The sequence below is a fragment of the Mus pahari genome, chromosome 15 (genome assembly GCF_900095145.1).
Source record: "Mus pahari chromosome 15, PAHARI_EIJ_v1.1, whole genome shotgun sequence".
In the NCBI taxonomy this organism is placed as follows: Eukaryota; Metazoa; Chordata; class Mammalia; order Rodentia; family Muridae; genus Mus; species Mus pahari.
Window position 1 is genome coordinate 81,752,987 of NC_034604.1, and position 23,076 is coordinate 81,776,062.

At 35.1% G+C, this 23,076-nt stretch overlaps 1 protein-coding gene across 1 annotated transcript in view; it reads right to left on the reverse strand.

The window, feature by feature from the left end:
* Nucleotides 1–23,076, reverse strand: part of Dok6 (docking protein 6) — a 416,578-nt gene that overhangs the window by 257,496 nt on the left and 136,006 nt on the right. Inside the window, exon 2 of the mRNA XM_021214877.2 lies at nt 7,146–7,253. Within this exon, the coding sequence (XP_021070536.1) occupies nt 7,146–7,253 (108 nt within the window). The remainder of the gene's footprint in view (nt 1–7,145; nt 7,254–23,076) is intronic.

Genomic DNA, 23,076 nt, shown 5'->3' on the forward strand with positions numbered 1-23,076 from the left:
TCCCCTCCCCTCCCCTCTCCTCCCCTCCTCTCTCTCATGGTTGCTGAATCTACATGTAAGCACTCAGCTTACACGTGTACCATGCCTCATGACATGATATGCAAATGTCCCTTTTATTTCATCAGGTGAAGTGATGAGATTAAAAATTGTACCCAAGCTGTGTGAGGATGAGCCCAGAGTGTTTCGTTCTGTTCTAACGATCCCTAAGCCTAGGCCTGGAAGCATCTACCCTCCATACAATCTAATCTTCCTAGTTGATTGACTCAATCCAGCTACTCTTGGCTTCTGATTAAATTGCTCTGACTGTCCATATACTAACTTTGGCTACACATTGTTCTAATCTTCTGGCTCCTTCTCATTTTGTGGCTCATTCTGTCTTCACCTGTGACTAGCTTGTTTTCTCTGTAACTTGTCTCTGTAAAACTGTCCTACTAAAACTGCTATATAAACACACCCCACCCCCTCCACCACACACACCACAGCTTTTTAAATCTCTCCCTGCTCTTAAGTAGCCTCTCTTCCTCTGCTGTTCTCCTGTGAGTTGGGAATATCCTATAGCTGACTCATTCTGTCAAATCTTTCTCTAATTCATTATTTTGTCTGCCCCTCAATTATATGTCACTTTCGAACATGGCTGCTTACTTGTACAAATTTACCTTACCTTCATTATTGGAATTAAATGTGTATGCTAAAGGTGTGTCTCTATTCTGCCAGATCATACTGTAATCCAGAGTGTTTGTAGATTAAGGTCTGATTATATCTTTGGATGTGATTCCTCACCAGCGTAGTCATGTTGCTGGATTAAAATTCCTCTTCAATGATGGTCATGTACTCTAAACTTCTGAAACCATAAATCTCAATAAACTCTTTCTTCTATAGGTTGCCTTGACCACAGTGATTCTTCACAGCAAGAGAAAAGTAAATATAACAATCCCATTATGTAATGTGGGCAGAAATCTTTAGCTTCCTCAATAATATAATTTCATGGTGGCCTTTTTTACCTTAAGGATAATAATTCACATATCCAAAATGCATTCATTTAAAGTAAGCAAATCAATGCTTTTAAATCTGTATAAAATTGGAACAATTAACACCATAAAATATTTACATATCCTGAAACCCCATCAAAACAGTTCAGGCTCTTTTATCCTTTGCAGTCCATTCTATACCTGAATCCTACTCAAATTTTGGTTATTTCTAGAGTTTTCCTTTTGATTTTTTTAATGTTATGTTGGGAGGTGTGTGTTTATAAGCTCATAATGTGTTCATTTTAAGACTGCATTGCTTATCTTCTTAAGTTGTGAGATTTGCATAGCCTTGGGAGATTTATTGTGACCTGTATCTTCTTCGTAAAATATTTTTGTCCTAGTAATTAATCTGCACTTTAAATAAAAAATAGTCATTTGGATGGAAAGTATTTTAAATTTTGCTACACATTAAATTGCATTTTATAGAATACTTACTTGTTTTAAGATACTCTGCTTGTAGAAATTTTGCTTATAAAACATTTTGTCAACTTTATACTTTTACTGCTTAGCTTAGAACAATGATTGGCTTTGAGTTTATACTGTTTATAGTGTGAGAGAGGTTAGTTTTACTTAACATTCAGTTGTTTGTTGAAAAAAAATTCCCTGTTGACTTGTCTTTATTGACTAAATTGATTGATCACTTAGGTTTGGATTTGCTGCTCACCTCTTTTTCACTGACTTCTATTGATTTATACTTACAGCCCCTTACATCACCTGGCCAATTTCTGTAATTTTAGACTGTTTGAACAACTCCAATAATTCTAACTTTGCTCTTATGTAATACTAAAACCTTCTTTTGGTTAATTTATGTCATACATATTTTCATTATTAACTTATTCTGTCAGTTTCCACAAAAAGAACCTATTTTTTATTAGAGTTATATGGGCCAGGTATCAAGATTAAGATGACAACCTAGTGGTATGGAAGAGCCACATGCACTGCCACTTCATTGTATATGTACTTTCTTTCCTTTATTCTAAGTTAATTTCCATAATTTTCAGCATGAAGTTTTTTAAATGTGATTTTATGAATTCACTCATAATTATTTGTTGGCACTATTATTAATCCAGTTCTTTTTAACAATGCAATTTGACAAGTGTCATCTGCTACTATGTGAAATAATGCAATTGATTTTTCATATTAAAATTCTCATGTCTATTGTTCACTGCATTCATTGGTTCTGGTATTTCTAGATTAACAAGCATTTAAAACAAATAATTATGTTGTCTAAGAATAAAAAGCATTTTTCCTTTTCTTCTGGAAGAACTTATTAAAAGCTCTTCTCCAAATTGTTGAAGCTTGCTCTATTGTTGGTTTTTTGAGAGCTATGCATAACCAATCCAGGTTAAATGTTGACAAATGCTTTTTCCTGTATTCCATCAAATAGTCCTGCGATATTTCCACCTTTTATTGTTAATTATTCCATTAATTCTCAAACAAAATCAATCTGCTATTTTTGTAGTAAACTACATTTTTGGTGACATTGTTTTCATATAATTCTAGTTATATTTCTGTTAATAGTTTTTTTTTAAATTTTTGAGATTTACAGAAATTACTGGTAGTTTTCTTTTAAAGTATTTCTCTTGTTTGGCATTTGTGTACTAATGACAAAATTAATTAGAAGGAAAAAGAGGCTATCAAATTTGAGGTGTGGCATGGAAGAGAATTAGAGGAAAGGTAGGCGGGAGGGGCTGGAGGTTGAAAAGGAAGGTGTTGAATAGTGAAAATGATATAATTCTATCCCAGTTAAAACACATTAAAGTAAAAATAAATGATCAATTATTATAAAAGAAAATAGTTAATAAAATATAAAATGGAAGATTCTTGTTGGATGATTCAGAAATTTTGTCACTTCAGGTTTCGTGTTCTGTGGCTCATGCTTTAAGCAAGACACACAAGTCTTAGCTATGAAGTGATCTCCGTTTGCCAGAGCTTAACTAGCTTACTGTCACCCATGGCCCTGTGGTGAGCATGTGTGTGTCTTTGAGGGCATCTACAGCAGGCTTTCTCTTTTGAAGTGTGTCTCTCTAATTCTCTGATAGCCTAACATGACCAGAGCCAGCCACTTTCTCTATGCTCAGAGAACACATATAACAAGGTTTAGAAAATCAGGCAATAATGAGCTTGAATTCTAGGTCAGACTGATGGGCAGGATAAGTCAAAGACTGAAATTTTCTTAAAACCAAACTGTTCACAGTGGAAATGTAGAGATTTTCAATGAACATTATCCAAGACAAATCAGAGTAAGCATGTACTTTATCCCTAAGCATTTCTATAGAGAGTGCATGATTGCTACTGTAGTGTAAAAATAAATTAAAGTTGGAAAAGTAAGCTTATATAAAATGAGGAGTTTTGGTTGTGATAATTCATGGCTATAATTTTAGGTCATGAATATCGGAATTCAGAGGCTCATAAGTTCACAAGTAGATGGGGATGTATAGTAAAACTTTGTCTCAAAATTAAAGAATATCTACAAGAGAAATTATGTACAATTAATGACTGCTAAGAGAGATGGACTCAGTCTGTTCCAGTAACAACACTTTGATAATTTATCCTATACCCCAAAGTTGTCTGTAATCATCAATACATATGGGACACACTAAATAAACTCAGTATATCGCTAACTATATGTAACTATAATAAGTAAGGAACAAGAAACCATAAATATAATAAACAAGTGAAACATAACATCAACAACAACATAAGCTAGAAGAAAAGGGAACTACTTTATATGCCTCAAAGAGATGATCACTTTGCAGTAAGTGGTGGAGACATTACTACCACAGCATCCATCACTCAGGTGTCATCTTTGTTAAGAAATGTACTTGAATTCAAAATTATGGAAAATGCATAGTTCTCCAGGTTTCCCTGCTGGGTTAGTGCATATGAATTTTGTGTGCAGTAAGATTCAAGGTTTTGTCCAATTTTCTGAGGAGCTGCCAAACTGATTTCCAGAGTGGTTGTACCAGCTTGCATTCCCACAAGCAATGGAGGAGTGTTCCTTTTTCTCCACATCTTTGCTAGCATCTGCTGTCACCTGAGTTTTGCTATATCATTCCTGGGCATGTACACAGAAGATGCTCCAACATGTAATAAGTACACATGCTCTACTATGTTCATAGCAGCCTTATTTATAATAGCCAGGAGCTGGGAAGAACCCAGATGTCCTTCAACAAATGAATGGATACAGAAAATGTGATACATTTACACAATGGAGTACTACTCAGGTATTAAAAACAATTAATTCATGAAATTCTTAAGCAAATGGATACAACTAAAAAATATCATCCTGAGTGAGGTAACCCAATTGCAAAAGAACACACATGGTATGCACTCACGGATAAGTGGATATTAGCTCCAAAGCTCCAAATAACCATGATACAATTCACAGACCACATGAAGCTCAATTAAAAAGGAAGACCAAAGTGTGGGTGCTTCGGTCCATCTTAGAAGAAGGAAAAAAAATACTCACAGGAGCAAATATGGAGATAAAGTGTAGAGCAGAGACTGAAGAAAAGGCCATTCAGAGAACAACAGTATCAACCAACCAAACTCCCCAGAAGTCCCAGGGACTAAGCCATCAACAAAGGAGTACACATGGCTCCAGGTGCATACGTAGCAGAGGGTGGCCTTGTCATGCATCAATGGAAGGAGAGGTCCTTGGTCCTATGAAGGCTCAATAGATGCCCCAGTATAGGGGAATCAAGGGAGTGGAGGTAGGAGTAGGTGGGTGGGTAGAGGAACACCCTCATAGAAGCAGGGGGAGGGAGGATGTGATCAGGTGTTTCTGGGAGGAAGGGAAACCAGGAAAGGAGATAACATTTGAAATGGAAATAAAGAAAATATCCAATAAAAAAAAGATTAAAAGTTTTGAGAATACAGTGGCTTTGTCTTATGCAACCTTACATGGCAGCCACGAATAGAGTATCTTTCATAGAGCAGACATCTAATATGTATTTGTATCCAAATTACCAGAGTACATAAGCAGTTGAAATCCTAGAGCAGATACATCTTTTTATATAGAGTACAGCTAAGTTCAGGCATAACATAATGCCTTGCTAAGTAGTTTGATTGTTTTATTTGGGAGAAAAAAAATGTACTGGCTAGAGTTTCAGTTAGTGTATAGCACTGCAGAGCAGGCAGGTTGAACTAGTCACTCTTCTATTGGCTTGATAGAACACCACAGCTCTTATAGAAAAAGAGTTTATATGGGCTTATGAATCCAGAGGGATTAGAGACATGGTAGATGGAGATGGATTTTAAAAAGTTACATCTTGGTCCAGCTCTGGCAGAGCCTCTTAGGGGACAGCTATAGCAGGCTCCTGTCCGTAAGCACTTTTAGCATCACCAATAGTGTCTGGGTTTGGTGTCAGCAGATGAGATGGATCCCTAGGTGAGGTAGTATCTGAATGACCTTTCCTTCAGTTTCTGCTCCACTGTTTGTCCATGCATTTACTTTTGACAGGAGGAATTCTGGATTAATATTTTTGAGGTGGGTGGGTGGCCCCATCCCTCAACTGAGGGCAATGCCTATCAATTGGATACAGGTTCTATCTCTGTTTGTTGCATACTTCGGCTGTAGTCCTCCCCACTGCTACACACCTCCTTTCACATTCCTGACCCTCTATTCTCCACCATCTCCTCCCATATCTGAACTGCTCCCCCTTCCTCTCTCTTCTCTTCCTCCTAGATCCCTCTCTCCCTCTACTTCCCAGAGATTATTCTCATACACATGCAGATGTACACAGCCAAACATTGGACTGGGCATGGGGACTCCAATGGGGAAGTTAGGGCAAAGACTGTAGGAGCTGAAGGGGTTTGCAACCTCATAGGAAGAACAACAATATCAACTAACCAGACCCCCCAAAGCTTCCAGGGACTAAACCTCCAATGAAATTGTACACATTGTGGGTACCCATGGCTCTAGTTGGATACGTAGCATAGGACTGCCTTATTGGTATCACTGGGAGGGGAATCCCTTGGTCCTGTGCAAGGTTGATGACCCAAGATAGGGGAATGCTAGGCCACTGAGGCAGGAGTAGGTGGGTGGGGAGCAACCTCATAGAGACAGGAGGAAAGGAGGAGTAGATAGGGAGATTGTGGAGGGGAAACTGGGAAGGGGGATAACATTTGAAATGTAAATAACCAATAAAAATGAAAAAAAGTTACAACTTGAATTCTAAACAAAAGGCAGATAAAGTGAACTGGAAATGGCATAAGTCTTTAAATTCCTGAAGTCTGCCTACAATGACATATCTCTTACAATGTGGCCATGCCGACAAGACTGTCTTGGGATTTCTATTCCTGTGAAGAAACACCATTACCCTGGCAACTCCTATAAAGATAAACATTTAATTGAGTCTAGCTTATAGTTCAGAGGTAAGGCAAACATGATACTAGAGAAAGATACAAGAGTTTTACTTCTAAAGAAGCAGGATGGGGAAGAGAGAGAGAACGAGGGAGAGGGGAAGGGGAGAAGAGAGGGAGAGAGAGGGGTGGCTGGGCGGGGGTGGGGGGTACGGAGAAAATTGGATCTGGCCTAAGTTTCTCAACCTCAAATCTCACCCCCAGTGACACATTTCCTCCAAGAAAAACCACACCTACTCCAAAAAGGCCATGTGTCCTAATCCTTTCATTCCTGGGATTTATGCAACATCTACCTGTCAGCATATTCGATGATCACTTTTTGTTAATTTGCTGAGTAAACGGCTAATGCTATCTATATTAACAGTGTCCTTACCACTGCTAAAGATTGTCTGATTAATGCTATTCCATAAATACTGTCTGTAGTTTAAATCAGAGTAGCAAATGCACAATTAACCTGAAAATAAGGAAAGTGCCCACTCAGCACTTTAGAAAGGGATCGAATTGAGTTATGACTCATCTCATTTTGCAGTCGCTATAAAAATGAACCTTTCATTTTGCAGAAGTGTTGCTGGGATTTACAGCAGATGATTAAGATAAGTAAGAAAAATAACTTTTGCATTTTATCAGAACAGGAGCATTTTATCTTTACCATGAAATTTTCCCTCTGTAGATTTCATCCATCAAAAATATGTCTCCACAAGTTGTCAAGTGCCCAGTTGTTCCCCAGGGACCTCTATGAGTGCGACTTACCTTGTGAAAGTTTCTGAAATAAGCTGCCTTTTCATCTGGAAACTTTTCTAGCCTTCTGGGTCCCTTGCTAGAAGCCTTCTTAAAAACCAACCAGCATCTTCGGAATATCTGAAAGCAAATAAAGGAATCTGATTATCCTTCACTTCCTACGAGTTTACGGGCATTTGGGGTTTTATCTATTCAACTATCCCATTAGGGATGAGTTTCTAAAATTCCCTTTACTTCATAGAATGATTTCTTTAAAGGGAAGTGTGTGACTAATAGAAATTGCAGCATGACTAATTGAAAACATGATGCATCATGAGAAAGTCAATGTGTCAATCTGTTGGAATTAATCATTTTTAATATAAGTAATCACTTTGGTGTCAATACTGCACCCTATGATGGCAATTTTTCATTTCATTTCCCACTACTTTGAGCATTTAGTTCAGATAAATGAAATAGATACATACTCTTAGTTTTATAAATTCTAATAAAATAATATTTCTAATTGTCTTACACAAATTGAGGATTTTCAACAAATAGTCATAACATATCTTAGAAAACTGCAAAAATATAGCTTCATTTTGGGCTCATGTAATTCCCTTGTTTTACAGTAACTAGGATATATTAAATATTTATTATGTAAAATACAATACATTTTAAGTTTATTTACACATTAATTCTAATAACTACTGCTGTAAACAGGTACTACTATTTTCATATTATGATAAATTTAAGATACTGATCAAGGCTTGAATACATGTATTTCTGAATCTTCTGTTTTAGCTTTTAAAATGATCATTAATTATATAAGCTGAGTTTATTGGTTTTGGACCATGTTATAGTTCATTGAAATAATCAGTGCCAAATTTTAGGTTGGGATCTTGGTTTTGCTGTATAATATCACATATTGTCCATAGATATATTGAAAAGTAAATAATCAAAATGCATTTTTTCTTTCTAGTAATTAATATCTTTGGTAATTCAAAATGGCCACAGCTTTTTAATTTATAAATTTATCACATTTTATTCCTGGAGAAATTTGCTCCACCAGCATGAGGAGTGATTTCATCAAAGGCAATTTCAGAAATGTTAGTCACCGTGTTTCTATTCTGTGTCTTTATTCAAAGTACACAGTTGTCATAATCCTTTTTCTGCTAGAAGAAGACAGAGAGTGTAATTCTTTCAAATTATTCCCATGAACATTGTTTCTTTCTCTCTGAAACACAGCATTTTTCTGTGTTAAAAGCACTCTCAGAGCTATCACAAAATACTTCCCACTAAAAGCAAAAGAAATAAAATAACAATGTGGAGACACTCCCAGTGCTCCTGCTGTCTTTCTTAGATCTTCTGCTATAGTCTTGAAAAATGCATCAAGAATGATGTGAAGCTCTGAGCACATAATAACATGTCTGCCCATCTCTGCAGACATATTATATCATTCTTATATCATTCTTACCAAAACACTAATAGCCACACACCTGCAAATAGGAACTGCTCAATTTCTTTTGAACTACTGGTGTTTGACACATCGTATTTAGCACATGACATGGTAGTTCTTTGCTATTTGTTGGACTTTCACCAACCCCAACTTCCAAATGAAATTCTGTTAATGATTACAATATGGAATCAGCAAAGGTTTGTTTAGCTTTAATAATGAATGTTAGTCATTTTTAACCCATGTGTTTCTCATCTCTGTCATTCTCCTGCTGAAAGTGTTCTTCCAACTTTTCTTTTTCAAGTTGTTTTATGAGAGACTCATTAAGTTTAATTAGTCTCTTTCCTCAGCATAGGTGGGAGGTTATTTACTGGAAAAAAGGCAAGTTACCAATGTGTAAAAATGGCACCTTCTCCCTAAGAAAACCATACATTGCCAGTGTTCCCTAAGGGAGGCATAGAACCTCATGAGCCCCTCCCTAAATCATACAAAGTTATAATGAAAATGCTAACATATAAGAATTGGTAGATTGAGGGAAATTGTTGATTTCTTTTGTATTGATATCACAGCTTTTTTTAATCTACTCATCACACAACATGGGCAAATTACTTAGTGCTCAGCTGATAAAGAAGGGTAAAGCATGGAATTGATGAGGATTTGAAAAGATGGGCCAAAGTTTTAGTGTACAGAAAATTATCCATAAGGTACTATCCTTTGTCACATTATCTTATTATTTGCTAAACATGACAAACCTGGACATAATGGTACTTTATTTTAATTCTGGGAGTCCCAATTCTAACATGTATAAAATAATCAGATACAAATATCCTGTCTATAATAGCTTACAATTTAAATATTTCAAACAATATAATAGAAAATAATATTAATGATTTCCCAAAGACAGGCTTTGAGATTTAACAAAATGCACTTGAAATTCTTTCTTTTTGTTAAACATTCAAATTTTAGACCATCAAGCCTTTTAGGCATGTGTCCTTAAATTAGTTAAGAAAAAAATAATGATTTAAGTTTAGGGTTAATAGTAAAGGAAACAAGCCAGGCATGGTGGCACATGCCTTTAATCCCAGCCATTGGGAGGCAGAGGCAGGCAAATTTCTTTGGTTGAGGCCAGCCTGGTCTACAGAGTGAGTTCCAGGACAGCCAGGACTACACAGAGAAACCCTGTCTTGAAAACAAACAAACAAACAAACAAAAAGTAAAGGAAAGAGAAACTAAGTAAGTTAACTTACTAGCACAGTCATACATTAACTAACACAGGACAGACACATGTAAAACAGACTAACAGCCACTATTAACATTTCTGAAAAACAAGCATATTAAAAACTAGCTTTCACAAATAAAAATTTAAAGGTCTCCCATGAGTCTGATATAAATAAATTAATATAGATGATGAATCAATACTGAATGATCAAGTGTTCCCTTGAATACATATATAGCTTCTATTAATATTTCATGCTGTTTCAAATATTGTTGAACTATATAGCTGTGTATGCTTACATTTAGCAAAGTATATAGTAATAAAATAGTAATAAAAAATTTGTTCTCTTCTTAAAATTCCTCTCTCTACACGATAACATGAAGTAATTTTGTGCTAAAGAAATAATTAAACTTTGGAGCCTTTTGTTTTAATGTCTAAGAACATAGATAACTTTCATGTGAGTATTTTATAATAACTAATTTTCTTGTCTCAAATGATTTATTAAAGGTTATCTTCAACTTTGTTTCACATCAATAACTCATTTCCATCTATTATAGAACTTGCCCAATTAGCTTATAAAAAATGTCCTACAGAAAATACCTAAAGTGCATTTGAAAAGTAACCTTCCTCTTATCAGAAATTGGTGGGATATTGAATTCTGTCTCTCCAGAATTCATAGATTGAATCCAATGTGATATTATTTGAAGATATATAATAGTGCTAGATGGGTTTGTGTAGGTACGTTTTGATGGTAGAATTAGGGTTTTCATGAGGATAGTCATGACCAACATGCTTTCTCTTTCTCTGCTTATTAAAAAGGATAGAGTACATAAACACATAATGAGAAAACTGTTTATAAGCCAAAGAAAAAAATAGATTTCTGCAGTTTAAGTCAAATATTGTGTGATACTTTATTAGGGTAGCTTAGGATTATTAATGTAAATGCCATAGATGAATATATATTTAGATGATAGATAGATGATAGATGATAGATAGATAAATAGATAGATAGATGATAGATAGATGATAGATAGATAGATAGATAGATAGATAGATAGATAGATAGATAGATGGTACTTTATTTGTAGCGTTGATAGGATAGTGTTTATGACCATAGTATAATGACAATAGTGTATAAGCGAAAAATCATCCCTATGAATCTGAGCAGGGATTTAACTGGTCATGAGCATTAATATAAATATAAAATACAAGGTGGAATGCATATAATTTAGAAATACTTTTCCTAGTTGGCATGGATGTATTGAGACTCTTTCCTTGAAGGAAATTGAGATGCAAATCTTTAGTAAAACTATTTTTGTTCTTTTGTACTGAAAAATGGTCACTTTATTGACCACATCTTGGTAATTATCATAATATCAAATGAGACCTTAAAATATTCATAGAAATCCACATATATGAAAACATTACAATGTTCAATTTGTGTTACTATAATGAGTTTGATTTAAGAAGTGAGTGAAGTATGAGCGAGAGAGTGTTGTTGTTAAATCATTCATTATTATGATATGAGCAGAACAGGTGATAAATAATTGAGATAATACATATAGTTATTTTGATCATGTCATATACTTCAGCTTTTATAACACAGAAGTAAACAACCACATATAAATTACCTTGTTTTTAAGATTTCAGGAAATAAACTGTTTTCCAAGTTGAAAGACATGCCACTTATTTTTGGAGAGGATTTATGTTGTAAACAGGCTCTAAGATAAACAAATAATAGATTGGACATCATGAAACTGTGAAGCTTCTGTGAGGCAAAGGACACTGTCAAAAGGACAAAATGGCAGCCTACAGATTGTGAAAATATTTTCACCAACTCTACATCTGACAGAGGGCTAATATCCCAAATATATAAAGAACTCAACAAGTTAGACAACCCAAATAACCCAATTTAAAAATGAGATACAGGGCAAAGCAAAGAATTCTCAACTGAGGCATCTCCAGTGGCAGAAAAACACTTAAAGAAATGCTCAAAGTTCTTAGTCACCAGGGAAATGCAAATCAAAACAACTCTGAGACTCCATCTTACACATTTTCTACCTAGCAAAATGACAAAGATCAAAAAGCCAAGCATCAGCATATGTTGGTGAAAATGTGGACCAAGGGGAACATTCCTCTATTGCTGGTGGGAGTGCATACTTAAAACTACAACCACTTTGGAAATTTATCTGACAGTTTCTCAGAAACTGGGAATAGTTCTACCTGAAGACCCAGCTATACCACTTCTGGGGATATACCCACAAGATGCTACTCCATACCACAAGGACATGTGTTCCACTATATTCATTCAGCTTTATTTGTAATAGCCGTATATTCCCAGATACCCCTTAACCAAAGAATGGATACAGAAAATGTGGTTCATTTACACAATGGAATACTACTCAGCTCTTAAAAACAAGGGTAGGTATCATGAATATTGTAGGTAAATGTATGAAACCAGAAAATATCATCCTGAGTGAGATAGTCCAGACCCAAAAGGACATGCATGGTATGTACTTACTTATAAGTGATATTAACCCAAAACTACAGGATACCCATGTTATAATCCACAGACCCAAAGAAGCTAAACAAGAATGAAGGCCCAGGAGAGTATTTTTGAATTTCACTTAGAAGGGTTAACAAATAGTTATGGGAGGCAGTTGGAGAGAGAAAGCTGGGTGGGATGGTGAATGGGGTGTTTCAGGATCAAGAGATATGCAACAGCTGGAGCAAAGATTGTCTGTAAAACTGTTGCCTGTCTGAGGAATACATTGACCTAACTGTGCTGCCTGGTCTGGCCTAAGTGAGAGAGGTACTTAGTCCTGCAGAAACTTCATGTGCCATGGTGGAGTGATACCTAGAATCCACTCTCTAAGTTGAGACAGGGAGGGGGAATGGAGGGAGAGACTGTGAGCGTGGGACCATCACTGGGGGAGGAGATCAATAGAGTTTTTTTTTTAATGTTAATATTTTCATTAGATATTTTCTTCATTTACATTTCAAATGCTATCCCCTTTCCTACTTTCCTTTCCGAAAATCCACTATACCCTCCCCCTGCCCCTGAATAATAAATTATTTAATGAAAAAATGAGTACATCAAGTTCCAATATATTTAAATTAATTTTAATATCAAAACCCTAAGGAGACTCTTGAATGGCTTTTAAAATGAATATATTCATATTGGGAAAATGCCAAAATAATATGTAAATATGTTAGGCAAAACCAAATTTAATTCAGAATTTACTCTATTTTTCTTATCCTATTCTATTTCAGGGACTAAGTGTACATTCTAAAACTCCAATCAGTGATAGTTTCTTAGACATTTGAGTTTTGTTGTTGTTTGTTTGTTTGATACTCATAACCTTGAAAAAAGATGAAGTGTACTAGTTAATTGTTTTCTAAAAATGTCTTTAATTTCTTAATTTTTAATAAAGTCTTTTAATTTTATGTCTTGATATTTAAACATCTAAGGAAAATCTGACAGTGACGTCACTAAAATATATTTTATTGTGAAAATAATATGAATAAACCATGGCTATGTACTAGTTATTTTTATTGTAATTTCTAATTGAAAATTTAAGCTGAAAATACTTAATAAATATTGAATTGTTTCTTCTTTAGTCATAATTTTTCTAAATGCTTTGAATTTAAATAAGAGAAGATAATGAATAAGACCATAGTTTGGAGACATTTCACATGTCACTTGTGTTATTGATGTGAAGCAAAATTATGTATGAGTCAGAAACTTAATGCCTCCTCCACAACAGGAGTAGGAAGCACATGGGAAGGAAATATTTTCCCTTTGAACTTTTCATCAAACCAGCTTTTATTAGGGTACCAAAATAGCATACTGTAGGCCTAGAACTAGTGCTTTAAATGAGTATGTTGGAGACTTTCCAGATATGAGCAAGAAAAATGATTGCTTGAAAATAGAAAATCATTGCTAGGAGAAAAATAAACCTATATATAAGGAAAAGGTTTTTCTTGTGCTTTAAATGAAAAGTGTAAATTTTTGACAAAATGAAAGAGAACCCCATGAATTAGTCACCTTAATGTCTTAATGTTGCATCCCATGAGAATGAACATCAATTAATGACCTTTGTGAGTCCTATGTAGAAAGTGGTGGTGGTGGGGTTGTTCTATTCTCTTTAGATACTTCTTGCATTTCAATGGCATAGATAGTTGAAAGTCTTTATGTTTGGTCTCCTTAATGACAAAATTTATTGCTTGGAGACAGCTTCCTTGTCAAGTGCCTGTAAATTGGCAGTTAACATTGCTGCAGGCTCCACCTTGGTTTAGGGAATGCTGCACCTTTTATCTTGGAATAAGAACAGAGAATTTCACCTTCTCTTTCAGAAACCCATTCTAAACAATCTGGTTGCCTTAGCAACCAGGCTAAAAGATGACCTCTGGGTCTCCTTATAGAAAATGGCCTGTTGCTGCCAGAAGTCTAGAAGTCCCACAGATCTCCAGCTGGCCCATTCCAGCTTGCCATAATCATATGCCCTTTTCTTCTGATGAAAACTTCTTTTACCACATGACATTTTTCTCTTTTAGCATTTTCGCCATTTCAAAGTGACTTTATACAAAGCCATCTATTTTCAGATAAGACTCACCAGGAAAAAGTAGATAGCTGATTCATTGGCTTTAGTTCATAGCTGTAATTATCTGATTTATCAAGGACTCATTCACAAGTTTAACATACTCAACATTAGATTTAATAGACCTATTCTGTCACAAGACATTGACCTAATGAACCTTGCATGTCAAAAATAGGGTTTTAGTACTTGGAAGAATTTCTGATTATAGGAATTATCAAAGTTGATAGTTTATTGCAATAAAGAAAGTCATAGAATATTTCTCTCTCTCTCTCTCTCTCTCTCTCTATATATATATATATATATATATATATATATATATATAGATAGATAGATAGATAGATAGATAGATAGATATAGATATAGATATAGATATAGATATAGATATAGATATATAGAGAGAGGACATCATATATATATATATGATGTCCTCTCTCTATATAAAATGGTATATTTGAGTAACCTATTTTTTGTTTTCTCCTGAAAGTAAGATTTCTTCACCCTCCACATGCACACATACACACATACTTATAAACACACACATAAATGATACATTGTGTATCTGATGAACATAAAATAACAAATGTATAAAGCTGACCCTGACATAGGTATTGCAAAATTATTCTGTAACTTCCAACAGATAGTTAAAGATGCTTGTCCTACCACAGAAGGCTGTTTTGTATATGTGACATGTAACCATATTATAAATAAGCTTAATCACCTGGTGGATTTACATTTTTTATGTTTAATATGAATGCAAACCTTGCTACTGATTTAAACCTAACTGCTGTTATGCATGCTTGAATACCAGAAACTCACTCATGTACTCATCCTTCATCCATCCACCCATCCATCATTTATCCATCCACCTGAAAACAGGTGCCACTCAACAGAACCCTTTCCATCACAGCAAGGTGGCTTGAATTTTTTGTTTCCCAGATTGAAATTTTAATAACTATAAATTAATGAAATAATTCTTCATTCTAAGCTAGATAGTTTGTATCTTGCCTGAGAACTGGAATTTTTCCAAGTACTCCAAGAGTTACAAGATACCCAAAAAGTGAACAGGGAAAACAGAGTAAGAGAAAGAATTTGCATTTGTGGGAGTGGGTTGTGAAAGGATGTTGTTTTCTGCTCCTATGTGATGTCATTAGAAACTCTGAGTAATGATGGAATATGGTAAAACTTAAATGATAGTGAAGAAGCTAATGTACCTGTATTCCCATGGTGGACATTGAAGTAAACTGTAAAATCAGAGATAAAGACTCTGTAAGATAATCAGAAGTTAGTGCAGCAGAATATATAAAAATTTCTGAAATTTTGAGCATTTAAATGTATAGCCTCACCATTTTAAATAAAAATGACAAAACCCATTTTTTAAAAAATCAGTATTTTCTAAAATATCCCTACAGATTCTCTTTTTAAGATTTAAAACATAGCATGTCTGTTCAAACAACTGTTACAGTGTTAACTGCCTACTAATTCTGTTCTTTTTAAAAATACTTACTTTTATGTGTATAAATGCATGTCTGCATGATAGTATGCATATATGCCTGAAGGTGTTCATGCTGGCTAGAAGAGGGTGTTCAAATCCCTGGAGCTGAAGATACAGGCATATGAGCTACACACTATTGGTGCTGGGAGCCAAACTCAAGTACCCTGAAACAGAAGATGTGTGCTCTTAACCACGGAGCCTATTCCCAAGATTTCCCCCATCACCACTCTTAAATACAAGTTATTCACATTTTCACAAAGATGTCACACAGTTTCAATCATAGGAGTCAGATGAATACATAACACAAATATTCAAGACTTTGTAAATGATACTAATTAATATGTCAATGACCTCACAGAAAAAAAGCACTAAATATAATAAGAAAAGATAAGAAAAGAAGGAATTTAGTTAGCTGAAGATTTATTTTTATGTCAGGATGAATATTCTAAAAATAAACATAAAGCATTTGACAAGGTATTCATTGTAGACATTAGTCCAAAATATACATTTCTAGAATAAGTAAAGAACTCCAAGAATTTCAAAAGAATATCTAATTCTAGAAAGGGCAGGATAATTTAATTGACACTTATTTAAGTTTATGAATGTACTAAATCCTTAAAACTTGAAGTAATCTGATGTAGAAACACAATTAGACAGCTCATTCCTAACAAAACAAAAGAAGAGAGCAGGTTGGGGTAGGGGTCAGGGGCTTCCCTTTTCGATGGAGAGAGTCTGTATAGTGAATCTGGAAGATGATAGCTATGGGAAATCTTGTGATGTCTCTGCACAGGTACTAGCAATTCTGCTCTGTGTTATGTACCCAAGAGAAAAATATATGTACCCTTTACAACATTGGTGATAGCATTACTCATAATGGTCTCAAATGCGAGCATTATGATTCATGGACACACCTGAGCAGTTAACACCCTTGAAAGTATATAAGCTATTGTTATACAGTCAATTCTCAAAATTATCACTTTAATAAAATCCCAGTAAAAGAAGACATGTGAAGATCCAGATATTCACACCAATCCTCCAGGTTGCCTAAACCATGCTGTGCTGTGCAAGATATATTTAGAAATAGAGTACCATGAGCAGGAAAGTGACTTCCATCATAATCACCACAGTGACTGACTCATTCGGAGGTATAGGCATGAGAGGAAGGTCTATGTTGGAGGTCCTTCTTCCTTAATAGAAATGTTCTGGCTACCTGATGCCATGTACACCAATATTTGCTTTTAGGTATGTGTACAGTTAATGCCATTTTATCAGGTTGTCTTAATTTTCTTGGAGGGTATTATGTACTTAATTTTTCTCTCTTCCTCCCTTCCTCCCTCCCTTCCCCCACCTCTGAATGTGTGTGTGTGTGTGTGTGTGTGTGTGTGTGTGTGTGTGTGTGTGTGTGTGAGTGTAGTGGGTCAACGAACACAAGAAAGCCACAAGAGGACACTGGCTGTCTTCCTCTGTTACTCTCCCCATTATTACTTTGAGACAAATAAATGTTACACTGAAAGTAAGCCCTGCCACTTCCCTATCCTAAGTGGCTAGTGAGCACTTGAAATTCAACTGTTTCTGCTCTCAATGCTGGGGTAGCCAGTAGGCTCAGCCATGCCTGACTATTTCCATAGTTCTGGGGATTCGAACTCACGTCATCATCCTTGCTGAGCAAGCATTCTTACCCAGTGAGCTACTTCCCAAGTCCCTTATGATTGTTTTTTAGTTATAAAACAACAGGTATTCAAATTTACAGAAATATCAGTTTACACATTTTACTTTTCTTTCTTTTATATTTCCTAATGCTAAGAAGAAAATAAAGTAATGGACAGACACAAAGTAATTAATCCTCCTAGTATTTTCAGTGGAACAGATGGTAGCCACTGATAAGTGTGCTAAAATGTGATAGGCTCAACCATTAATTATGCTGAACATGGTAAGGCAACAGTCAGACACCACAAAGCTTCTGGCTCATGCTCAGGTATACCAGAAGTACTTATGTCTAATGCTACCAAGTTCCTAAAAAAATCCTGGCAGCTTTAGTTTATCTATTAAAAATCAGTTAACAAAAACTAGTTTTGCACTGGTGCCTCTGAAGGGGGAAAAGTCAAGACTATTGAGGGATTTAGATAAACATCTGCTTGCTAGTGGTTAAAACCCATCCAGGACTGAACTTGTCCTCAGAGAAGGGGAAGTAGATTTAACCTGTTCAACTCCAGCAGTTTTTCAAAGCATATTAACCCCAGTGGTGTTATCAAAGCTCTCATGTTCTAGTGTGTTTTTCTGGCTTCAAGGTTTGTTTTCTCGGCCTATATCTGGCCCCATTTGCATATGGATTGTCTGTAATATTAACGGAGATATACTTAACTTGTGGTTATCTTTACAAGTGAATGATGAACATACAAAAAAGGAAAACATAATTTACATTTTACTCTTCCTGTGTGAAACAGCAATCATTTTTAGTTTTCATGCAGGTAACAGAGTGCGAGGGCAATGTATATTCATGAGTGTTCATTTGTGTAGTACTTGCCTCTGCAAACACAGGTGGAGACCAGATATTTACTTCTGGACTTCCTCTACAGCCCTTCACCAGAGATTTGAGAGAGTATCTCTCACTAACCCTGGAGCTAAGCTGGATAACCAGTGACTCTCAGACTGACCTGTCTCTCCTCCAGCACTGGGGCTTCAGGTAGGCTACTTCACCTGTCTTTTACAGGAGGGCTGAGGATCTGAACTCGTGTCCTCATACTTACACAATAAGCGCTTTCTTATTGAGGTACTTCTCCAGCTCCACTAATACTCACTGAGAGTATACTGTGATTGAATTCATGACATTTGACTTTGTTTTCAGTTAGTGTTTCATTATCTTTCCGGCTGAATTTGAGAGAAAAAACCAGTTCCCATTTTCCTGCTTGTAGTAATAGTAGACTTAAAAATACACCGAGATATAAGTTAACCTTTTTACTGTAGATTGTGTTTCAGTGATAGCTGGTTTTCTTAAATACCCAGCCCATTTCCTGGTCCTCCCTTGGGTTCACAGAGCAGTTCAAGTAGTGCAGAAGGAGTTGGAAGCCCCAGGATTTGAGTTTTTCAGTTAGGGGATTCAAAAATGACAATCATGGGGTTCTCATGCTCAAGAGAGAGCAGAGAGATGTTATGTGTATGAAGATTTAAATTTTTTAAAAGCTACCATTTGTCTGAAATTCAGTAACATGTTTTATTAATTAAAAATTTGTTGTGGATAAAAAACTACTTAAACTGATATTTTGAAATAATTTAAATATTTAAACATCCTCTATTTGTTAAAAAGAATGCATTATAACAAGACGCAAATTGGAGAGTATTAAAAAAATATTGGAGACACAGCCTTTTTCTATGCATATGGCCTTTGGTAGATATACATATTTGTAATTTATTCAGTCCACAAACTTCTCTCAGATAACCAATGCTTGTCAGGTACTTCTCCAGTAAGATGATGTCAACCAACAAGCCAAGAACATGAGAATACCAATGACCCCTAGCTGCAAGTAGGCTCTCATCTGGTAATGGCATAGGAAGCATACAAATTATGAATAAACTGCTAAATGGTAGAGACTGATGAGTAGGAAGAAAGTTAACAGAAAGGGGAAAATTAAATCCTGGGGAAGTAAAGGAGGTCTCACTCTAATGTTGTCAGGTCTCACTATGGGATTGTACAGGGAGAATAAAGGAAGTCTCATTATGATATCTAGGCTCATTTGGAACTCACTGTGTAGACCAGGTTGACTTTGAATATCATCCAAATTGCAGAGATTTATCTGCCTCTTCATTCTTAGTGCTAGGATTAGACTTATGTACTACCATACATGACAATGATCATTTTCTCATGTAAAATAATCTGGACTTCATGCCTGGTTCCTATATACACACACAAGCACACATATGTGAGTGTGTGTATGTGTGTATGTGTATGTATATATATACATGTATATATATATATACATACATATGTATATATATATATTTGTATAGTACACATATAATGTCAAAACATAATTTTTATATTAAATATTTACATGTGTCATCTATAAATTATAATTTTTGAGTATAAATTTTCCTTGAGTGTAAATTTTGAGTATGAATCCCTATAAAAGAAAGGGCAAGTACATGTATTTACATAGTAAATTAATGTCTTCAATATATTCTATTATATAGTTGAAACATAAATTTACATATTTTATATTTCTATTTCCCAGCATCTGAAACCCCTTTTCAGAGTATGATGATAACATTCTCAAAATGTTTTAAGCCTCTACAAATACATAAAAATTCCTAAGTAGCTTTCTGCTTAATATATTCATGAGACAATGACTTTCTCAAATGCAGAAAATGTTTTCAATTAATCCTGTGCACCGATTTCTCAATGCCTTCCAGGAAAGTGATTTTTTAATTATTTTATTTTTTGAGAGAGGATAAGAGTCAGAGGATGAGGAAAGTGTTTTTTATAATATCCTCCTAATATATTTAACAATCATTCAAACTATTTTCTAGAAAACCAGTAAAATAAAAGAAAGGCTTTTCTTTCATCAGGATGAGACTTGAATAAATAATCTAGTACTTTAATAAAAATGGGGCATTTTGTATTCTTTTCTATTTTTTCCATGGAGATTCAACATGACATTTTAGAAATTATTGTTTAAACTAGGATAAAAATGTTCTCAATACCTCCAACACACATACAGTAGAGGACTTCAGGGGCTGTGTTCATGCAGAGATGATGGCCCTAACCCTCAAGAGACTGGAGGCCCCAGGGAGTTTAGAGGTCAGATGGGGTGGGAGGTTAGGGGCATCCACATGGAGAAGGGATGGGGTGGGGAAGAGGTGTGGGATGTGGAGCAATCGCAGGGTGGATGGGGGATGGTGGTGGCAGGGAATAGAATATGGAATGTAAAAAATAAATTAAAAAAATAAAGATTCCGTGTAGTTTACACCAGAGAGCCATTTTCTGATGTCCCCTTATCCAGAACTGTTCCCACCCTCTCACATTCTCCCAGACCTGCACCTCCTTACCCTGGCTTTCTCTAGCCAAGGATACAGGCCCTTTCCTTGGTATAGAGCCTCCTCCTAAATTCATTATCCCTTTACTTAATAGTGACTTTCATTTTGATTCTATTTACAAAATGTTAAGAGGCATGTACCTATGGCCCGGGGTGTGGAGATAAGGACGAGGAAGCATCTGGGACTATTTCTAGTCTGGGATGCAGAAACATTTATGGGATGGACTACATACCCACCTACATACCTTCCTTCATTCCTGTCTCAAATTGGATCTGGTTTAGGAAACCCTTCATTAGTATTGATTCCTGCTACAGCTGTGGGAGAGAGGAAGTCAGGTGCTGGCTAGCATGCCATGGCTCAGTCCTCTGGAGCTATGTGGATCTGATGGATCCTTGTAAAGAGTGGAATTAAGGAAACTGTAATATTAGAGCAGTGATTTAAGCACCCTAGTATGGCAAGATATATTTCACTATTAATTTCCAATATGACATAGAATTTCAGACTCTGGGATTATGTAGGGAAACTATACATACTGCAAACCAGCTACAATTGGCCATGGGCAGCAGGAGGGACACCTGGACTCCACACTGCCAGACTTCTCATTGTACCCATGGAACACCTGTTATGCCCAGTTTAACAGAGGTTTCAGTTGGCAAATCCTAAGACAAGTAAATTGATCCTAAATAAAGAATTAGTTTGCATATCAAAAACCCCCATTCTCAATAAATTTAGTAAATTCAGTGTGAACACATCATTATCTGTAAAGAATTTAATTTTCATTTCACAGCTCCATGGGTTTCCTCAGAAGAAAAACTGTGGCATTATCTTTTATATAAATTTATGTTTTCCTAAGTATATTTTTTATTTCTCATGTTTGACAGAGAGTATTATTATTTTCTCTTCTGTTTATAAGGCATTAATTCATGTAGGCATACTGATCAAAATATTTATTGCTTAAAAGACATCTCTATTCAAAATGGAGTTCCTTATGTCTTATTGATTATTGATATATTCACATTGATACTATTTGAATCTTAAGTTCACTCTTATCACTTATGTATATAAGACTTTGTCCTCAATGCCTCAGAGTGGATTTGAAGGAAGTGACTGCTACATGAAGACTTGAATTTCATCAGTGGAATAGTCCAAGCTGGAAGCCAGTCACTGGAGGTATGTCTCTCAAGCATGCATTTGGTTCTCGGGTTTTTCTGAACTTTCTGAATTTCCCAGTTGTCATGAGTTATACAACCTTGTTCCATCACAGTTCAATTCAGAAGTTCTGCCTCGCCACAGGCACAGAAAGAAATGAAGCACAGAAGCACATGGCCCTGTACTGAAACTTCTAAGTAAATGACCCAAAATATTCTGTGTTTTGCTAATCCCTTTCAGGTTGTAAGTAAAAGAAACCCAACTAACACACATAATCAGTTCCTTCAAAGTTTGTAATTCAAGTAAAATTTGTTTCCTTGGGTTCAGCTCAGTTCTGAGTGTCATGATAAAAATAAAACCTACCTGACTTGTGCAATATTTTAGTTTTTGTGACTACTTAATTTTCTCAGGAAGATTTATCATATAATCTCCCCAGAGGAGACTTTGGCTGTTAACTATTTATTTGTACATACCTTTATAGCAGAATGATAATGTCATCAATTCACCAATAAATATCTTTCCTATTTTAAGAATTGATTACATTAGAAAAGTTGTAAACTTAAATATTTTGGCATGCAACTAAGTTTAATATAACTACTGAAAAATACTGTCACAATACATTAAATAAGACGTGACATATATATATATATATATATATATATATATATATATATATATACACATATACATTTATGTATATATGTATGCTTGCAAGTATATGAAGTTATTTTATATAACTTGACAACATTGTATAATTTTATTCTTAGTTTTAGAAAGAAACACTCTCAAATCGTAGTAGGCAGTAGAATAATACATTACCTGGTGTGTTGAATAAGAAAGAAAAGTTTCCTGTGTATGTGAAGAATATTAAATTCACTTGAGTAAATCATTTTTTGATTCACTTAAGAAATTACAAAGCATTTATAACATGCATTGAGGAAAATGAAGCATATATTATCTTTCAAAGTAACTCAAGCATATTTCTCTTTGGCTTTCATTATAATTTATCTCATTATTCATTT